Source organism: Hippopotamus amphibius, chromosome 3, assembly GCF_030028045.1.
Source record: "Hippopotamus amphibius kiboko isolate mHipAmp2 chromosome 3, mHipAmp2.hap2, whole genome shotgun sequence".
NCBI lineage: Eukaryota > Metazoa > Chordata > Mammalia > Artiodactyla > Hippopotamidae > Hippopotamus > Hippopotamus amphibius.
In genome coordinates this window covers 154,178,524-154,197,487 of record NC_080188.1, presented here as the reverse complement: position 1 = coordinate 154,197,487, position 18,964 = coordinate 154,178,524, and the positions used below count along the sequence as shown (strand labels likewise).

Genomic DNA, 18,964 nt, shown 5'->3' with positions numbered 1-18,964 from the left:
TGGGGAAAAAAACCACATCGAAAACCCCTTCAGATTTTTGTCTAATATTCTTTTTTTTAATTAATTAATTTATTGGCTGTGTTGGGTCTTTGTTGCTGTGCGCGGGCTTTCTTTAGTTGTGGTGAGCAAGGGCTACTCTTCGTTGTGGTGCGTGGGCTCCTCATTGCCATGGCTTCTCTTGTTGTGGAGCACGGGCTCTAGGCTTGTGGGCTTCAGTAGTTGCGGCACATGGGCTCAATAGTTGTGGCTCACAGGCTCTAAAGTGCAGGCTCAATAGTTGTGGTGCACGGGCTTAGTTGCTCTGTGGCATGTGGCATCTTCCTGGAGCAGGGCTCGAACCCGTGTCCCCTACATTGGCAGGCAGATTCTTAACCACTGCGCCACCTAGGAAGTCCCTAAAGACGTTTTTTTGAATTTCACAAGTTTTTCTACTGACGTCTTTTTCTTTTTCTAGGATCCTGCCCAGGATCCCACATTACATTTAGTTATTTCTCCTTGCGCAGTCTGTAAAAGCTTCTTAGTCTTTCCTTGTCTTTCATGACTGACTTTTTTGAAGAGTACCGGTCAGTTATTTTGTCAAATGTCCCTCGATTTGAATTTGTCTGATGTTTTAGCATAACCAGACTGAATATTACAGGTATGATGTGTGTCCTCAGTGAATTACATCACAGGTTCATGATGTTATGTGATGATGCTGACATGTATCACTTAAGGTGATTTCTAGTGGGTTTCTCACTGTAAAATTACTATCTTTTCCTTTGTAGTTAACAAATATCTTGTGGGAGATATTTTGAGACTATGCAAATTGTTTCTTCTCAAACTTCTGCCCACTAATTTTAGCACTCATTAAAGGAACTTGTCTGCAACAATTACTAGTGTTTACCTAATGGTGATATTTTCTATAGTTCTTTTTGTCTTTAGGCTTATGGTATCCAATCAAGATGCTGTTTCCCAGAACTCAGGTTAATTCTTTTCTTCCCATCCTTTTTAGTGTAGTTAAGTTATAGCTTTATAATAGGTTCATTTGTTAGTATTTTTATTCCATTTGGGTTCTCTCCATACCCTACTTGGTTTTAGTCGTTTGTCTATTTTTGGGGTATGTGATACACCACTGTAGTTCTAAGGGTCAGCGTGATACAAAAATGTATGCTATCACTACCTCCTCATTTCCTGTCACCCCATTCTCATTTACCCCCTTTTCCACTCTTTCACACCTGTTCCCTGTAGGTAACCAGTCTCCTTAGTTTCTGATTTATCTTTTCTGTATTTCTTTTGCACAAATGAGCAAATGCAGTATGTTCTCTTACATTCCTTTCTTTCTTAGGGCAGCATTCTATAGAAAAATCTTTTGTGCTTTGCATTTTTCTTTTAGCGGTATGTCTTGGCAACCACTTTATATCAGTTCACAGAGTTCTGCCTCATTTTTTAAAATACTTGCTGAGTATGTCATTGTATAATATACCATAAATGTATGAACACTTAGGTTGTTTCCAATATTTTGCAATGAATACAGTGTATGTGTATTTTTCCATTGTTGGAGGTATATATTCAAGTGAATATCACAGATCTTCCTTCCCTTCCAATTCTTCTTTTCTCCAGGGAACTGAGAGCTGTGCTGGTGTTACTGTCCATAGAATGTGTTCTTTCTTAGCTCTACCTTTGAAGTCTGTAATCTCTGACAATAAGCACAGATTGTGGTCAAGAGTACACTTTCTGATAAAGTCTTCACTCCCTGTCTCAGCCAATAATTTGGGTGGCACCCCCAGCCCTGTACTACAGTAGTGGTTTTCAACCTTGTCTGAACATGAGAATCACCTAGGAGCTTTTAAATATACCACGCTAGGAATGCGCTAGGTAGATTCTGCAATTAACGCAGGATCTCTGGGACTCAGGCACCTATATTATTTTGAAGCATCCCAGAAATTCCAATGTGTGGCTAAAGGTGAGAACCACTGCTTATATCCTTGAAATGTTACAATAATCTCTTGGCCCTCACTTGATTTTTAGTTGGAGAAGAGGTAAATACCTGCTGGCCTAATTTCAGGAGGATCTGTAAAAGTCTGTAAAGAGATGGAAGATCAGCATAGCTAAAAAGAAGTTCTTTCTCACATAGACTCTGAATGACAGGTACAAGCTGCTTCAGGGCGAGAAGGAAGAATATTAAATTTCCCTTTCTCCCCTTCAAAACACAAATCTGGGTACCTTCCTTTGTAGCTGATAGTATTAATAAGACTTTGTAGGGAATTCCCTGGCGGTCCAGCGGCTGTGATGAGGAAGATTTGAAATCTATAGTTTGAGGCCTGCTATGTGAACCCTGCCTGTTAATAATTACATAGAAATGATTGAATAAGTATAAAATGTACTGTTCCTGCCTCTGCTCACCTTTGTCTGAACTCCCGCATGCTGTAACCCCTAGCAATTCCTGCGTCCTGTAACCACCTGTAATTTATAGAAACTGTGTAACTGAACAGTTAGTGCCAACTGTAACTATATGTCTTAATCTATAAAAGGAGAAAACTGGCCTGAAACTGGTGCCCAGAATTTTTGGAGTGTTAGCTCATCTGGGTCTGCTGGCTCAATAAACCTGAGTTCTCCAACTGTCTGAGTGTGGTGCTTGGTTTCTCGTGGGATCAATTTCTGCAACAGTTGGGACTTCGAGTTTCCACTGCAGGGGGCATAGCTTTGATCCCTGGATGGGGAACTAGGATCCTGCAAGCTGCGCAGTGCAGCAAAAAAAGAAAAAAAAAAGAAAAAAAGATTTTGTAAAACTAAAGTCTACCAACAACACTGTTTTTCATCAAATCAAAGCTACCATAAGTTATAAGACACATGACTATCTTATCTTAGTTATTCTTAGAACTAAGAAACAAAGCCACTGCTAACTAATTATGAGATATAATCAATGTAAGATATATCCCTATTTCAGAGATTTTTAAGTGTGGAAAAGAGTACATATTAGAATTGATGAAATATGATAGCTCTTTAGCCTAGACTTCTTCTTTGAACTCCACGCCTGTAGGATCACTTGAATTTCTCACAGGTTCCTTAAAGCTAACGTGCTTCTGTGGAGTACTCTTCATCTATGTTACCAAAGCTATTCCTTTTCCTGCATTCTCTACTGTGGCAAATGGGACCACCAAACCAGAAACACGGAAGTCACACCCGCCTCCTGACCTTCTAATACTTTCCAAGTGCAAAAGGTCTTTTCCAGTTTGTCACTTCTGTCTGGTATCGCTCCCTTGAATGTGTTGCCTTCTCTTTTTTCCCTCTGCTGTGGCTTTGAGTAGGTCTTCCTCATCTCTACAAGATTACTACAGTAATCTCCTAACTGCTTTCCACCCCTCTAATCAATCCCTACTCCACACTGCCCTTGCTTTCTTTCTTAAACATTAATCTGATCATACTATTCCTTGCTTAAAAATCCTACAAGATGAATACTCCATCCAAAACACAGGCAAAAGATATGAACAGGACACCTCACAGAAGAGAAAAACACACATTTATACATATGAAGAGCTGATCATCCTTATCAGGAAATAAATGTAATAATGACATTTTTTCACCTACCCAAATGGCAGGGTTTGAGAGAACTGATAATAACAGAATGATTACAAAGGTGTGCAGAAATACTCCCACACACCATTGTTGGTAGTACAATATTTTGGATGACATTTTGGCAATGTTTTGGATATGTGAAGGAATGCAAACTGCCTTTTAAAAACCAAAATTCAACCGAGCAGATTTGAAGGTCTAATTGGCATTATTAAACGAGATGGACAGCATCCCGTCTAGTAAACAGAAGGGCACTCTGAGGGACTGTACAAAATGGAAGCTTTTTATAGGAAGAAGGGTAGTAAGGGATCTATTAGCAAAAGAAAAGAAAGGATTATTTTTAGGCCTAGAAACCTTCTTTCTGGGAGGAAGGGAATGGCAAAGGCATTATCATGCAGATTGCCCCTTCTGGGGGGTGTTGGGGGTGGGGCAGAGGTGGAGAGGGCCCAGGAGACAGATTACCTCATTGGTGCTGACCAGAAAATTCCAGACTAGCTGATAAAGATTACATTTCTGGTGAAGGTTAAAACTGGATTTAGATCAGGTATGAGATCTAGATTTGGTATCATGGGCTTCAGCACAAGTGCCGCCATTTGGGGCCTGTGGTTTTCTCTTTAACATGCCTAATTTCTCTGAGCCTCAATTACTGCAACTAGATCAAATGGAGCCAATAGTTACCCTGAGGGTCTCAAGGAAGTGAGATAATTTAGGGGAAAATAATAATAACTAACATTTACTGGGCACTTGCTATTCTAAGTATTTCACATGTGTTCACTCATTTAACCTTCACGATAATTCTGTAAACATCGCCCCCAATTTATATATAAGAAAACTGAGATACAGAGGATAAAATACTGTCCATTGGGTGAAGTTAGAACTACGAGAGGAGATGGGATTACTGGCATTAAATCCACATAAGAGAATCTAGCTCCAGTCCTATTTTTTGCAACCAGCCTAAGCCCATCTTTCCTTTTTGTGATAGCTCTTTGCATCCACAGTCAAAACTTATTTATATAGAATTTGTCCATTCGTTAGTTACATCAGCTGGCCTTCTCTAGTTGCTTTGGGTATCTCATCTCAGTTCTGTCTGACTGAGTTCCAGGGAACTCAATCACCTCCCGTTCCAATTCCTTTCCAGTGTCCTGATCAACGCTGGGTACATGGTAAATCCTCAGATAACTGCTATCGGACATTTCTGTGGGATCGATGACGTACCTTTACAAACGTGAAATAATCATCACGAGATTGAGACAGATACACGATAACTAGCCTACGTAAAGCGTGAGTACCGCCTTGACGACAACAGCCGCGCTCCACATCAGAGCTCGCGGGCGGACCTTTCCCGCTGTGCTACTTCAATGGGACTCGGCCGGAACCTTTCCTGCAGCATCTGAGGCAGCCAGCCGGCACAATGCCGCTGAACACACAACACGGAAAGGGTTAGAAGTCTAAGTGTATGCCTAAACTCCCTAGCTCATTTACATGATCCGCTAGGAAACAGCCCCAAATTCTTGCACTCTAAAAAAAACTCAGTAACGACAGCATTTTTATCCCTTAAAAAAATATCACAATCAAATGATTCCGAGAGAGTTTGTTCTTCTTTTTGGTTAGGCATATATGTGGACAGCACACTTGAAACGAACAAGGAAGGGGAGGGAAGAAAGCGGAAGCCGCGGGGTCTTCTAAACCAGAAAGTCTCCGGAGCTTGCGCCAGGCTGTTTGCGGCGTCCCCAACTTAGACGCAGGTTTTGGAAGCGGGCGAGGGAGAGGGTGTTGTTGCTGGAGCTGAGACCAGACGGCCAGAGTCCTCAGGGATGAACCTCGAGTTGCTGGGTGAGAAGGAGTGTGGCTGCGTCTTAGAGAACTCTTTGGTTCTGGAAAGGAGGGAAGCTAGGCGGAGAGGACTCAGGCTGCAACATTAGGGACACAGTTCTAGATGGATCTTTGGGCGCCTTGATTTGGAGCAGCAGCAGGGGGAGGAAGCCTAGCTTCTGCCCGAGCAGAATGCATTGCTTTTCCCGAGACCACTTTGCAGTTCAGTTGTGGAGCGATAGGGACAGATAGTTTGTTTCGATTACAAGGATCACAGGTGCTGAAGTAGCCCAGAGCAAGCAGGACCAGAGTTATTGAGGAAGGAATCTGAGAAAGTGAGGCTTGAGGTAAAGCTTTGAACACTTGTCAGGGTTTTGGGTGAAACATGGGGTTTTGTAGAAACATGGGGTGCCTAAGGAGGAAAACTTGTTTATCTTCTAGTAGAAATCCCTCATTGAATAAATGAAAAAAGACTCAGAGGATACTGACTTGAAGGTTCTAAGAAAGTAAATGGTATAGTTGGCACTGGAATCCAGTTGCCTTGACTCTATTTTAGGTCTTTACCAAGGACGCTGTGTAAAATAATGAGAGGTGAACTACAAGGCAATTTCCTTTTGTCACCTTCTCTTTGATTCATTTCCTCCTTACCCTTTACCCAAGTTGTTTATAAACTGAAGGTCCTTCTGGGTTTTCGTTAGGTAATGTTTAGCATCATAATCTAAGGCTATCTGAGGCTTTAAAGAACTTCTAAGCTACTTGCTGTCTTCAGTGGTTATGCTTCTCTTTAAAAAAAAACTCAGAAGGTATATTGGCAGTCCTAAGGACTATAAAGCTATTTAAGGAATGGTCTTTGCTCTTAAGGAGCTTTTTGTTAAGCATGGAGAATAAAGTGATTGTGTAAGTAGCCATAATATATTGCAGAACATAGGCCAGCCTTAAAGAGTCTTTACTAAGGGCTAAGAACTTTTAGAAGAGGGAGTGAATATCTTTGGGGCAGGGGAAGAAAGGTAATCAGAAAAGACAAAAAATAAAATAAAATAAAAAAACCTGTGGAGGATTTGGAGTTTTGAGCGGATATTTAAGATTGGTAAAGTACTGATAGACTGAGATATGACGATACTGGGAGGAGTGCTTATTAAGAATATGTTTGAGCTGAGACTCCTAAAGATATTTTCCGGCTTGGCCAGGTTGTGAGTATTGTGAATAAAGAGAAGGCCAAGAGGTGGGGTTGGTGCTGTCTGCTCTGTGGAGGTTCTTGAATGCCCAACTGAAAAGTTGTGCTTTTTAAGCAGAGTAGGGCAGATCCATTGAAGGGTTTTGACCTGGTAACTCAATCAGAGCTATGATTTTTTTTTTTTTTTAAAGATTTATCTGAAAATAGTGTGTAGTTGAGTGTTCCAGTTTTGAGGGCTAGAGTAGATGAGGGATAAAGAAGGTCTGAACTAGAATAGGAAGAATAGAAAGAAAAAACATTGAGAAGGTAGAGCTGACAACCTGGAAATTGCATATCATGGTGGTGGTGCTGCTGGTGGCAGGGAAGAGAGTGAAGTGAAAAATGATGGGAACAATAGTGGTGCCATTTATAAATACTTAAGGACATTTGGAAAAGACAGCATTGGGTATGTTGAGTGTGGACCTGTGGTTCAGGAGATGAGTTTGAATTTATGATAGACAGTTGTAATCCTCCTACAGGTGGCCTAATCAAAACCTTGTAAAGAGACTATAAGGCCCAGGGAGAAAGTGGGAGGGGAAGAAAAGAAAACTGCTGAGGACAGAATCCTGGACAATAATCTATATTTAGGGGATAAGAGGAGGAATAAATGATAATATATCAGCTAACAGTTACCTAGTACTTACTATGAGCTAGGCCTGTTTTCAAGTGCTTTTCATGTATTTCTTTTCTGCCATTTTGTAGAGGTAGAGGAGAATACAGGTTCGTGTGGTGTCTTCTATAGAAGCAGTTGTAGAGCAGTTGAGGCCAAGAGCTGAGAAAGGGCTCTTCTACTTAGTCCTTGGGCAACTGGGGGCTCCCTAGCAACTTGAACAGAAGCTGGATTACAGTGATTTTAGGAAGATGTGGGAGATGGAATGGAGGCACAGGGTTGATTCTTATTTTTAAAAACTTCAGGATGAAGGAAAGGTGATAGATAGGCTCATACCTTGAAAGAAAGAGCAGAGTCATGGGAAAGATTTTTCTTATATGATGCAGAAGATTCATGCGGGTAAAACTTAGGAAGGAATATTTGGGATTGGGAGGTTAGACAATTTAAAAGAAGGCTGGCTGGATTCAGAAGATGTAAATCTTTGTGGGAATGACTCTGAGTTTTACAGCAAGAAAGTTAATTATTGCAGATAGAAAGGAGAAAGGAACAGAAGTGATGTAATCGTGGGAGCATACTGTAGTAAAGCATATCTGGCCAGATAAAGGAAAGGAATGATAATGTGTTCTTAATGTGGACACTCAAATACTTTTACCTTTGCAGCCACTTTCTGAGCCCTTGCTGTGTATTAGACAATATGCACTGGAGATAAAAGTTAAATAAGAGTTTTTCAAACTTACTTTTACTACAACTCACAGTAAGAAATATATTTTCTATCACAACCCATTGTATATACATACACATGTAAGTTTCTCAAAATGATAGTAATTGTTGTTAGGCTCCGCATCCTCTGATATCTTCTGATCTATTAAAAAACTTGTATGGCTCGCTGAATGATTTATCCATTTATGGTGGATTGGGCCCTCATGTTTGATAAACACTGAAATAAGATACAGCTTTTGCCCTGGATAAATACCTAGAACTAGGAGGAAAGGGGCATAATCAAATAACTGTATAATATGGAACCACAATAAATGGTGGGAATCCCATTACAGGAATCCAGCTGAAAGAGCAATGAATTCTGCATTGTTGGCGTTGGTAGTAGAATTTGGGGATGGATGATTTTATAGAGACAGTGCCATTTAGCCCAGATAGTAAACTTGGAGTAGGATTTTTCCAGAGGGACAAATGGAGAAGGTAATTACCAGTGCAGAGAACAGTAGGGGCAAATGTTCTGAGGCATTAACATGTGATATATATTCGGGAAATATATGGTTAGTTTACGGCTGGTTAGTTACAGATGGTTAGTTTACAGCTGGTGCTTAGGGTGGATTATGCAAGGTTCTGTCCCAGGTGCTAATGGGGCGTTAGGCAGACATAAAATGGAAAATACTGTTTGGGGCCAGATTATTGCTTTTTAAAATTATCCTTAGGAGTTTAGCATATTGTTTAGCAAGGGAGATTTTTGCGCGGGTAAATGACGTGATGAGATTTGGAGCTTAGAAAGTTGGCTATAGCAGCTTTGTTAAGGATTGATGAGGGAGGCCAAACTGGAGCCAAGGAAATGTAGTAGTTATGGTAGCGATGGCATCAGATTGGGGTGGGGTAGGATCAGTTATCTAGCCACCTGCAAGTTGCATTTCTCTAAAAAGAAATGCTGCTGACTGTGTCATCACCTGTTAGATTGAGGAAGCAGAGTGGAAACTGCTGCTCTGGACCTGTTACGGTAGGGAGGAATTGGATGGCAAGTCAAAATACTTTCACTGGGAGAAAAGGACCATGAAATTTTAGAGCTCATGATAGCCAGGTTTTTAAGGAGGTGGATGTTCAGCAATTTAGAGAATAGATACTATCCCATGTCATCAGACTGGGAGAAAGAGGTTTTCAGAGACCTAGAAAGCTAAAAGGCAGTTTGGAGAAAGAATCCTAACTGGAAAATAAGGAGGAGGCACCTGAGGGAACTGGTGTGCTTGCACTGAAAGCAGTCTAAACTCAGATTACAAAAAGGCACGTACAGAAGAAGGACACATTGCTGAAGGTGAATATGTGAGGGTGGCACCAGCTTTTCAGAATAGTGTCAGGAAAGCTAATGTGATCAAAGGCCAAGGTGGTAAAAATGAGGCGACTAGAAAGGGTTTTTAACATTATATGGAGTGTGAAGAGCAAAGAAGTTTCCTGGTTGGTTGGGCTGGATGGTGTAATACCAAAATTATTCATTCAACACTCAACAAATATCTTTCGTGTGCCTACTCTGGGTTTTTATAATTTATAGGCAGAGGAAGTGGAATGTTTAACTTCTTATTTTTCTTTTGCCTTCTTTGGGGAAAAGGATGTTTTTTTGTTTTTTGGGGTTTTTTCTTGGAACAAAGTGATCATTGGTTATTGCCAAGAAACATCCTCAATAGGTAGAGATTTTAGGTAGGTCATTTAGCTCACTTCTCTCGGTCGAATTTTATTCCTTGGTTTTGAAGGAGCTTGTATGTGAAATAATGTTGGTGATCTGTTAGATCTGGGGAGAGAAAAGACATGCTGAAAGAAAGGAGATGGACAAAACTTGGACTTTTCAATAAAAGGCAGGTGTGTTTTGTAAATCATAGACTGGTAGCCTTGAGGTCAAATTCAGGCAAGGTTATAAAGGCTTTCTAGTGTGATTAGAGTTAAGGGTAGGGTTTCTCGGTCAGGTTCCAGTTTTGCCAGTTTTTAACTGTGTTAGTTTGGGAAATAACTTAACCTTTAATCCTGGCTTTCTTTATCTGTGAAATAGAATGTGATAGTACTCACTTAATGGTGAATCGAGGGGATTGAATGAGTCAATATATGTAGAAGACCTTAGTAAGGAGTCTGACACGTAAGCATTCAGTAAGTGCAAGCTGCTAATGATAAATGCAGATCTGAGCACTTCAAGAAATGATAAGCCAGCATGAGTTTAAGTCTAGAAAACTCAAAGTTCTTTAATTTCATCCTTTTTTTAAAAAAAATAAGTTTATTTATTTATTTATTGGCTGTGTTGGGTCTTCGTTGCTGCACATGGGCTTTCTCTAGTTGAGGCAAGCAGGGGCTACTCTTCATTGTGGTGTGCCTGCTCCTCATTGCAGTGACTTCTCTTGTTGCAGAGCACGGGCTCTAGGCACGTGGGCTTCAGTAGTTGTGGCACACAGGCTCAGTAGTTGTGGCTCACGGGCTTAGTTGCTCCGCAGCATGTGGGATCTTCCTGGAGCAGGGATCGAACCCGTGTCCCCTGCATTGGCAGGCGGATTCTCAACCACTGTACCACCTAGGAAGTCCCTAATTTCATGCTTTTCAGATTAACATATACAGTATGTACTTATCACAACAGTGGAAACAATGCAAATATACTACAGAAGAAATTGCCTTTTTCCCCTCTCCGAATGGTAACTGTCTGGAGTTTATCCTTTTATACCCTTTTCTTGCTCATATGAATATAATTAAATACATTTGTAAAGGCTTTTTTTTTTTGCTTTTTACAGAAACAGAACTTTTTTATACTCGTTTTTTTGCAACTTGCTTTCTTCACTTAATGCTGTGAGATACTATTCCTACACATTAGGAAATAACAGAACAAATGGTTTTTAATGCATTCATGTAGATACACACTCATGATATCAAATTTTAACTATAAATGCTTTTTTATTTTTCATTTTTATTTTTATTATTGACTGTGCCATGTGGCTTATGGGATCTTAGTTCCCTGACCAGGGATTGAACCCATGCCCCCTGCATGGAAGTGCAGAGTCCTAACTACTAGACTGCCAGGGAATTCCCTATAAATGCTTTTTTTTAAAAAGTGGTCTTTTTCCCCTTTCCTCCTCCATTCTTTGTTGATAATTCCGTGTATTGCCTTCCTTATTTTTCTCTGTGCCTGTATGTATGTGTGTATATATGCATGTTAACAAAAAATTGGATTATATTATATATGCTTTGTGTCTTGCTTTTTTACACTTAAATGACACCAATAAAAATTTCTAAGAGAATTAGTGTCATTTATCCGTATTTGAATACAACAATTTATTCACCCATTGCACTAATAATGGGCATTTACCTTGTTTCCAGTTGAGGGGGTGGGGGTTCTTTTGTTTTTTTGCCACCAAAAACAATACTTTAAATACTCTTGTATTTATGTCCCATTGTTGTGTTTACATTTATGGAGATCAGATTTACAATTGTAGGATTACTGAGATGAGGACTGTGTATATTTTTGCTTTTAATAGATGCTGTCAGATTCCTTTTCCAAACAGCTGTAACAGTTCCCATTTTTATAGGCAGTGTGTGAAATACCCCTTTACCCACATTCCCCCCCAGCAGGTGTTCTCTCTCTAAATTTTCCTGTCTGGTGGATGAAAGTGGTATCTCAGTTTTCATCTGATTTACATTTCTGTGAATTTGATGTTTTCCTTTGTCTAGAGGCCATCTGATTTTGTTCTTCTGTGACTTGTTTATTAATATTCTTTATTTTTCTTTTTGATTATTTTTCCTTATCGATGCATGGACTTACTTTATAGTATAGATGTCAATCCTTTTTTTTTAAAAAATAGATTTATTTATTTATCTATTTTTGGCTGTGTTGGGTCTTTATTGCTGGGTGCAGGCTTTTCTCTGGTTGTGGCGAGTGGAGGGGCTACTCTTCATTGTGGTGTATGGGCTTCTTATTGTGGCGGCTTATTTTGTTGTGGAGCACAGGCTCTAGGTGCATGGGCTTCAGTAGTTGTGGCACTCAGGCTCAGTAGTTGTGGCACTTGGGCTCAGTAGTTGTGGCACTTGAGCTCAGTAGTTGTGGCTCGTGGGCTCTAGTGTGCAGGCTCAGTAGTTGTGGCTCTCGGGCTTAGTTGCTCCGCAGCATGTGGGATCTTCCCGGCCCAGGGATGAAACCTCTGTCCCCTGAATTGGCAGACAGATTCTTAACCACTGCGCCACCAGGGAAGCCCTATATTCAGTGTTTAAACCAATTACAGTAAAACCTTGGTTTGCGAGCATAATTCGTTCTGGAAACATGCTTGTAATCTGAAGCACTTGTATATCAAAGCCAATTTCCCCATAAGAAATAATGGAAACTCAGATGATTTGTTCCACAACCCAAAAACAGTCATATAAAGATGATTACAATACAGTAATATAGTACAAAATAGTAAAGAAAACACAAAGTATAAATAAAAGTAAACAAATAACCTGCACTTACCTTTTAAAACCTTCGTAGCTCGTGTGAGAGAGACGAGAGAGAAGGGTTATTGTGTAGGAGGACTTTCACTGTCACTGACAGAATCGCTGCTACCTATTGGCTCAATAAATTTTTTTCCTTTCATGTGACTTTAACAAAGAACCTATCCAATGACACTTGCTTTTGCCTCCTTTTGAGGATTTCGCGGAAATGTGACATTGCATTGTCTTTAAACAGATTCATCGCTTGCACTGCTACAGCCTTATTCGGGTGGTGCTTTTCTACAAAATTTTGCACTGTTTCCCACGTTTTACACATCTCCCTAATCTCATCTGAAGTGAGGGGTTCCTCCACCTTTTTCTCCTCCGGCTCTGCAGACGAGATCTCCTCCCTATCCTCTTGCTGTTGCCTGCGATGCAGATCCATCAGTTCATCGGTGGTCAGCTCCATTGGCTCAGTTGTGATCATGTGATGTTCGGCGTCACGTACTACTGGTATTGCAAGACATCATTCATTTATCAAGTTAAAATTTATTAGAGATGTTTGGTCATCTTTCGGAACACTCACAGAACAAGTTACTTGGAATCCAAGGTTTTACTTGTATTTCATTTTTTTATTCCATTGGCTGGAACCTCCAAGAGTAATATTAACTAATAACAGTGATATGTCCTTTTCTAGTTGCTGATACTAATTGAAAGGGTTTTAATATTTCATCTTTTAGCATGATAATTGTGTTTTTGGTTAAGTTTTTATCATTTATTGTAGTCTTTTATCAGATGTGGCTATTATCAGGATGAGCTATTGAGTTTTAACAAATTTTTTTTCAGCATCTACTCATAGGATTGTATGGCTGTTAAACATTCTTGACCGAGGATATACATTATAGTGCATTGTGCTATTGTTTGTTTCTTTGGAACGAGTCTGGAGTAGGCCTGTTTTTTTTGTTTTGTCCCTCCCCCGCCTTCTATACCTTATGCCTTCTTATATGGTAGAATAATAAACTCCAGATTTTTTGTGTTTAGAATTTGATTATAGTTATTTATCACTGCTGGAAATTACTTTTAATTTCTGCAGAATCTAGAGGTGAAATACCCTGTACTATTTATGTTCTTAAGTGAAAGAGACTCTTGTTTTCTTTTTTGTACCACCTGTATTAGATTTTGGTATCAGCCTTGTTGGCTTTATAAAACACTAATACATATTTATTTGTGTTCAGAAATAGCTTGAATAACATAGTAATTATCTGTGCCTTTAGATTTAGGAGAAATTGCTCATAAAACCATATGGGTCTGCTGTCTTTTTTTTTTTAATTAAACAGTTAAAAAATTTAAATGGTAGATCTTTAATAATAATAATCTTTCAATGTGTTCTTTCCATTGATCCAGTCAAGGATTTTTCTTCTGTAATCAGTTTTGGAAATGTGTCTTTTGCTGTAAAAGTCATTCATGTTTTTTGAATTATCAAGTGTATTATGAAGTTAAATCCAACTAGGGTTTATTTCTCTTTGGCAGCTACTTTTGGGCATCTTTTTCCCCCTTTCGTGGTCTTTAAAATCAAGCCTAAGAATCTAATTGTAACAAAATGTTAAATGGTGGGAGGAGGAGAATGTAAAAGTGGCCTTGAGCATCTGGAGGAAGTGGCCTTGTGCTACTGTAATCCTCCTTGACGGCATTCTTGCTCAGGCTCTTCAGCCAAAGTGGCCCAGCTAAGCTTAGTCTTTTTTATCCTTCACTTTCTCTTTGTGTTCCTTTGAATTCCTTCTTATAATCATTTTAAGTAGGATGACCCTCAAAAAAAGGAAAAAAAAAACCCCCACCTAAAGCATAAAACAAAAATACAAAATCAGGGGTAATCTGTGTTGCAGGATAATCGTGCATTAAAATAGTCCCAGGATTCTGAATTCTCTTAGAATCTTTTGTTGTTGTTTTGGCCGGGCTGCACATCATGCAGGATCTCTCTTCCTCACACTTCCTCAGTGAGGGATCCAGCCCATACCCCCTGCAGTGGAAGCATGGAGCCCTAACCATTGGACTGCCAGGGAATTCCTCTCAGAATCTTAAGTATGGCTTTCCCTTTTCTGAACACAGCAAGTCACACTCTTCTCCTTCCTGAGTACTTCATATTTTTAGGTGGTGGTTTTTTGTTTGTTTTGTTTTTATAATAATTTTTAAATGAATACTCCTTTTCTCTCAATCATGTGAATATAGATCTATATTATTGCTTTGGAAAGATGTGTAGGCTATTTTGTTAATAATACCTATTATTATAATACATATATTAAATATAATAACATGTATTTATTTAGAAAACAAACTAAACCTTAAATATGTTAATGTTTGTATAAACATAGAGAAATATATGGAAGCTTTTACCGTGGTCAGTGGGTTGCAGGGACGAAACTATCATTTTTTAATTACACATATCTGTATTACTTACATGTATTAGTTAAGTAATTTTTAAAAGTTTCTTTCAGAAAAACCTATCTTGATCTGGTTTCAGCTTTTCGTTTCATTCTTATCTGTAATGTTTGAATGCAATCAGACACTGAAGTCTGCTACACATTAGATAAATCAAAATAATTGCCTTTTTTGAAGGGGGCAATTATTCACCTTTATGTTCATCTTTCTTTTAGTTTTCTTAGTTCTAGGGCCTGTGTTTCTTTTGATTGGTTTTAATGTTTTCACTGTTTAGATTTCTATTAATTTTTTTTTCTTTAAGGACTTTTATTGGGATACAGTTGACATACAATAAACTGCACATATTTAAAGTGTACAATTTGATATTTTTTTCTTATTAGTAATGTATATATGGCAATCCCAATCTCCCAGTTCATCCCACCCTAACCCTCCCTGCTTTCCCTGCTTGGTGTCCATATGTTTGTTCTCTACATCTATGTCTCTATTTCTGCCTTGCAAACTGGTTGATTTGTACCATTTTTCTATATTCCGCATATATGTGTTAATATACGATATTTGTTTTCCTCATTCTGACTCACTTCACTCTGTATGACAGTCTCTAGGTCCATCCATGTCTCTACAAAGGTTCATTCTTCTTTACAGCTAAGTAATATTCCATTGTATATATGTACCACATCTTCTTTATCCATTCATCTGTTGATAGACATTTAGGTTGCTTCCTTTGTCCTGGCTATTGTAGATAGTGCTGCAGTGAACATTGGGGTGCATGTGTCTTTTTGAATTATGGTGTTCTCTGGGTATATGCCCAATAGTGGGATTGCTGGGTCATATGGTAACTCTGTGTTTAGTTTTTCAAGGAACCTCCATACCGTTCTCCATAGTGGCTATATCAATTTACATTACCACCAACAGTGCAAGAGAGTTCCTTTTTCTCCACACCCTCTCCAGCATTTACTGTTTGTAGATTTTCTGATGATGCCCATTCTAACTGGTGTGAGGTGGTAGATACCTCATTGTAGTTTTGATTTGCATTTCTGTAATAACTAGTGATGTTGAGCAGCTTTTCATGTGCCTCTTGGCCATCCGTATGTCTTCTTTGGAGAAATGCTTACTTAGATCTTCTGCCCATTTTTTGATTGGGTTGTTTGTTTTTTTGATATTCAGCTGCATGAGCTGTTTATATATTTTGGAGATTAATCCTTTGTTGATTCGTTTCTATTAATTTTTATAAAGGACAAATATAATAAAATTGGTTTTCAGATTTTTAAAAAATCAGACGTCTTTTTTAAAAATTTGAAGTACAGTTGATTTACAATATTCTGTTAGTTTCAGGTGTATGACATAGTGATTCAGTATTTTTATAGATTATACTCCATTTAAAAAAAAAAGATTTATTTATTTATTTATTTATTTATTTATTTATTTATTTATTTACGGCTGTGTTGGGTCTTTGTTGCTGCACAGGGCTCTCTGTAGTTGTGGAGAGCAGGGCTACTTTTTGTTGCAATGCATGGGCTTCTCATTGCAGTGGCTTCTCTTGTTGCAGAGCACAGGCTCTAGGTGTGTGCGGGCTTCAGTAGTTGCAGCTCGTGGGCTTGGTAGTTGTGCTCACAGGCTCTTATTTCACTAAGTATAATACCCTCCAGGTCCATCCATGTCAGTGCAAATTGCAAAATTTTATTCTTTTTTTATGACTGAGAAATATCTTATTATCTATATAAATAGTCATGTGTGTATATATATGTAGTATATATATGTACATACATACATACATAAGCACACAGTCTGTATCTTCTTTACCAATTCACCTGTTGATGGACACTTAGGTTGTTTCCATATCTTGGCTGTTGTAATTAATGCTGCTCTGAATGTTAGGATACATGTATCTTTTTGAGTTAGTATTTTCATTTCATTTTCTTATGTTACAGCCTAAATGTTATTATTAGGAAGGGAAATGAACACTGTTGGCTGCTGTTAATAACAAAGGTTTTAAGAGAGTAGTTAGGATTTAAGATAATTTGATTTGATTTTTTAAAGTTTGCTACATAAAAATAACCATAAAAACACTCATTACATGTTGACATTTATAACATTTTTATGAAGAATAACCATTTTCTAAAATGAAAAATATTTAGTGAGAAGAGTGGCATTGTTTTGCATTTTTAAAAATCTATTTTTTAATATTTATTTATTTGGCTGTACTGGGTCTTAGTTGTGGCATGGGGGAACTGTAGTTGCGGCATGTGGGATCTAGTTCCCTGACCAGGGATTGATCCTGGAACCCCTGCATTGGGAGCAAGGAGTCTTAGCCACTGGACCACCAGGAAAGTACCACAGATCTCTTTACTGTTTGCCTAAATAGAAGTTGGCTGGATTCTGCATTCACACTGTTTCAGTATCACAGCTCATATAGCCTCAGGAGAACTCATCTGTAAACTTATGAGACAATGAGAGTAAAAAGGCAAATACTGTCTTGGTGTGATAATGAAAATAAGTGTGACCTCATGGAGTCCCTGAAAGGGTGCCAGTTCCCCATCCACACTTTGCAAGCCACTGCTCTGCCCTGTCTGTGAACTAGGATTCCTCCTATGTTGCACATGTTCCATCAATTCTTGTTCTTTTCTTTGTTGCAGAGTCCTTTGGGCAGAATTATCCAGAGGTAAGAGTATAGTATTGTGATTTTAGAAACTTGGTAACTCACTAGCTTTTATGTTTGAGTGGGAACCATATTTTCATGTTTTGTTTTGTTTTTTTTCTTGACAATGGAAGTATTTAGTGTGATGATCTTTTGCTATGAAAAGGAACTAAGTGTTTAATTTTGAGCAGGGGGGATGTAGATAGGCAATATTGGCTGGAAATCTCAACATAATGTAAATCTTGCAGTTCATTTCCCTTTAAATTAAAAAAAGACTTTGAAGCGTTTTTTCACGAACAGTACTATCACCTGTACGTAAATTTTTTTTCTGTGTGCTTCTATAATTTTGATCAGTGTTTTTACATAGTAATCATCGATATGTATGCTGTAAGTGTGCTTTACCTTTTTAAATGTAAAAATACTTTGTAATACTTGGAGTGTGTTTAGTGTAGTCGTGATTATTTTAATATTTATGATATTACGTTAATATAAATTTATTTGACTTTCCTAATGTTACACAGGGGTTTTGTTTTAGATTATTTTTCTTGGAATAAATTTCAAGAAACTATGATTACTTGATCAATAAGATGACTCTTTTAGTGAATCCTGTTTTATTTTGCCTAATTGCCTTCCAGAGAGTTTGTATGAAGTTACAATGGTAATGTGAGGGATTGGTCACATCTGTTTCTTAAAAATTGTCTGTTAGGTTTTATAAATATTTCTCCATTTTGGCTAGTTTAATGGATATAAGAGCACACATAGAGATTATTTTGGTATACATCATAATTTAAATTCAAGGGAAGTATCATAGATGTTAGAGAAAGTTTAAGAAATAATTTGGATACCTGGGTATTACTATCTATATTCTTATGTTCATTTTAATCTTTAGGAAGCTGATGGAACTTTGGATTGTATCAGCATGGCCCTGACTTGCACCTTTAACAGGTGGGGCACACTGCTTGCAGTTGGCTGTAATGATGGCCGAATTGTCATCTGGGATTTCTTGACAAGAGGCATTGCTAAAATAATTAGTGCGCACATTCATCCAGTCTGTTCTTTATGGTAAGGAATTTTAAAGTTAATGTATTAAATATGAACTAAATTGGGGGGGGGGGGATGGTGACGGTGTAATTGCCAGTCTCATTAGATAAATTTTAATATTTAGAGTTTTAAATATTCGGCCATTAGAAACATTTCTCATAGCTTACGGAGACCCTGAACCCATGCTGTCTTTGAACACCTTTGTGGGGAGAAATTCATTGAAGTATGGCTCTGTATCAGGCTCTGTCTGAGAATATTTTAGTACTGAAATGAGACATTTACTGATTGTAGCTATAATATATTTGTGATATTGACCTGTCATTTAGAATTAAAAAATCTTGGTTAGGAGGGCAGCTTGGATGTCAAAGTGTCCAGCCTTCTCCATATTCTTGAATTATAGCAGTTTTAGTGATCACACACATGCCTGTTCCTTCATTGAATTGTAGTTATTAAGGCTTTCTATCAAATATACTGAGCTGAAATCTGCTATTATATAAATTCCCATTGATTTCAT

The 18,964-nt window shown here is 38.3% G+C and overlaps 1 protein-coding gene across 3 annotated transcripts in view; it reads left to right on the top strand.

The window, feature by feature from the left end:
• Positions 1–5,246: 5,246 nt before the first annotated feature.
• The window catches only part of RBBP5 (RB binding protein 5, histone lysine methyltransferase complex subunit), a 34,154-nt gene continuing 20,436 nt past the window's right edge, over positions 5,247–18,964 (top strand). For 2 of the 3 annotated variants that reach the window (XM_057728085.1, XM_057728084.1), the window contains exons 1-3: positions 5,247–5,385; positions 17,408–17,433; positions 18,299–18,471. In XM_057728085.1, coding sequence (XP_057584068.1) covers positions 5,367–5,385; positions 17,408–17,433; positions 18,299–18,471 — 218 coding nt within the window. In that variant the 5' untranslated portion in view covers positions 5,247–5,366. The remainder of the gene's footprint in view (positions 5,386–17,407; positions 17,434–18,298; positions 18,472–18,964) is intronic. The other variant, XM_057728086.1, reaches the window with a different exon arrangement.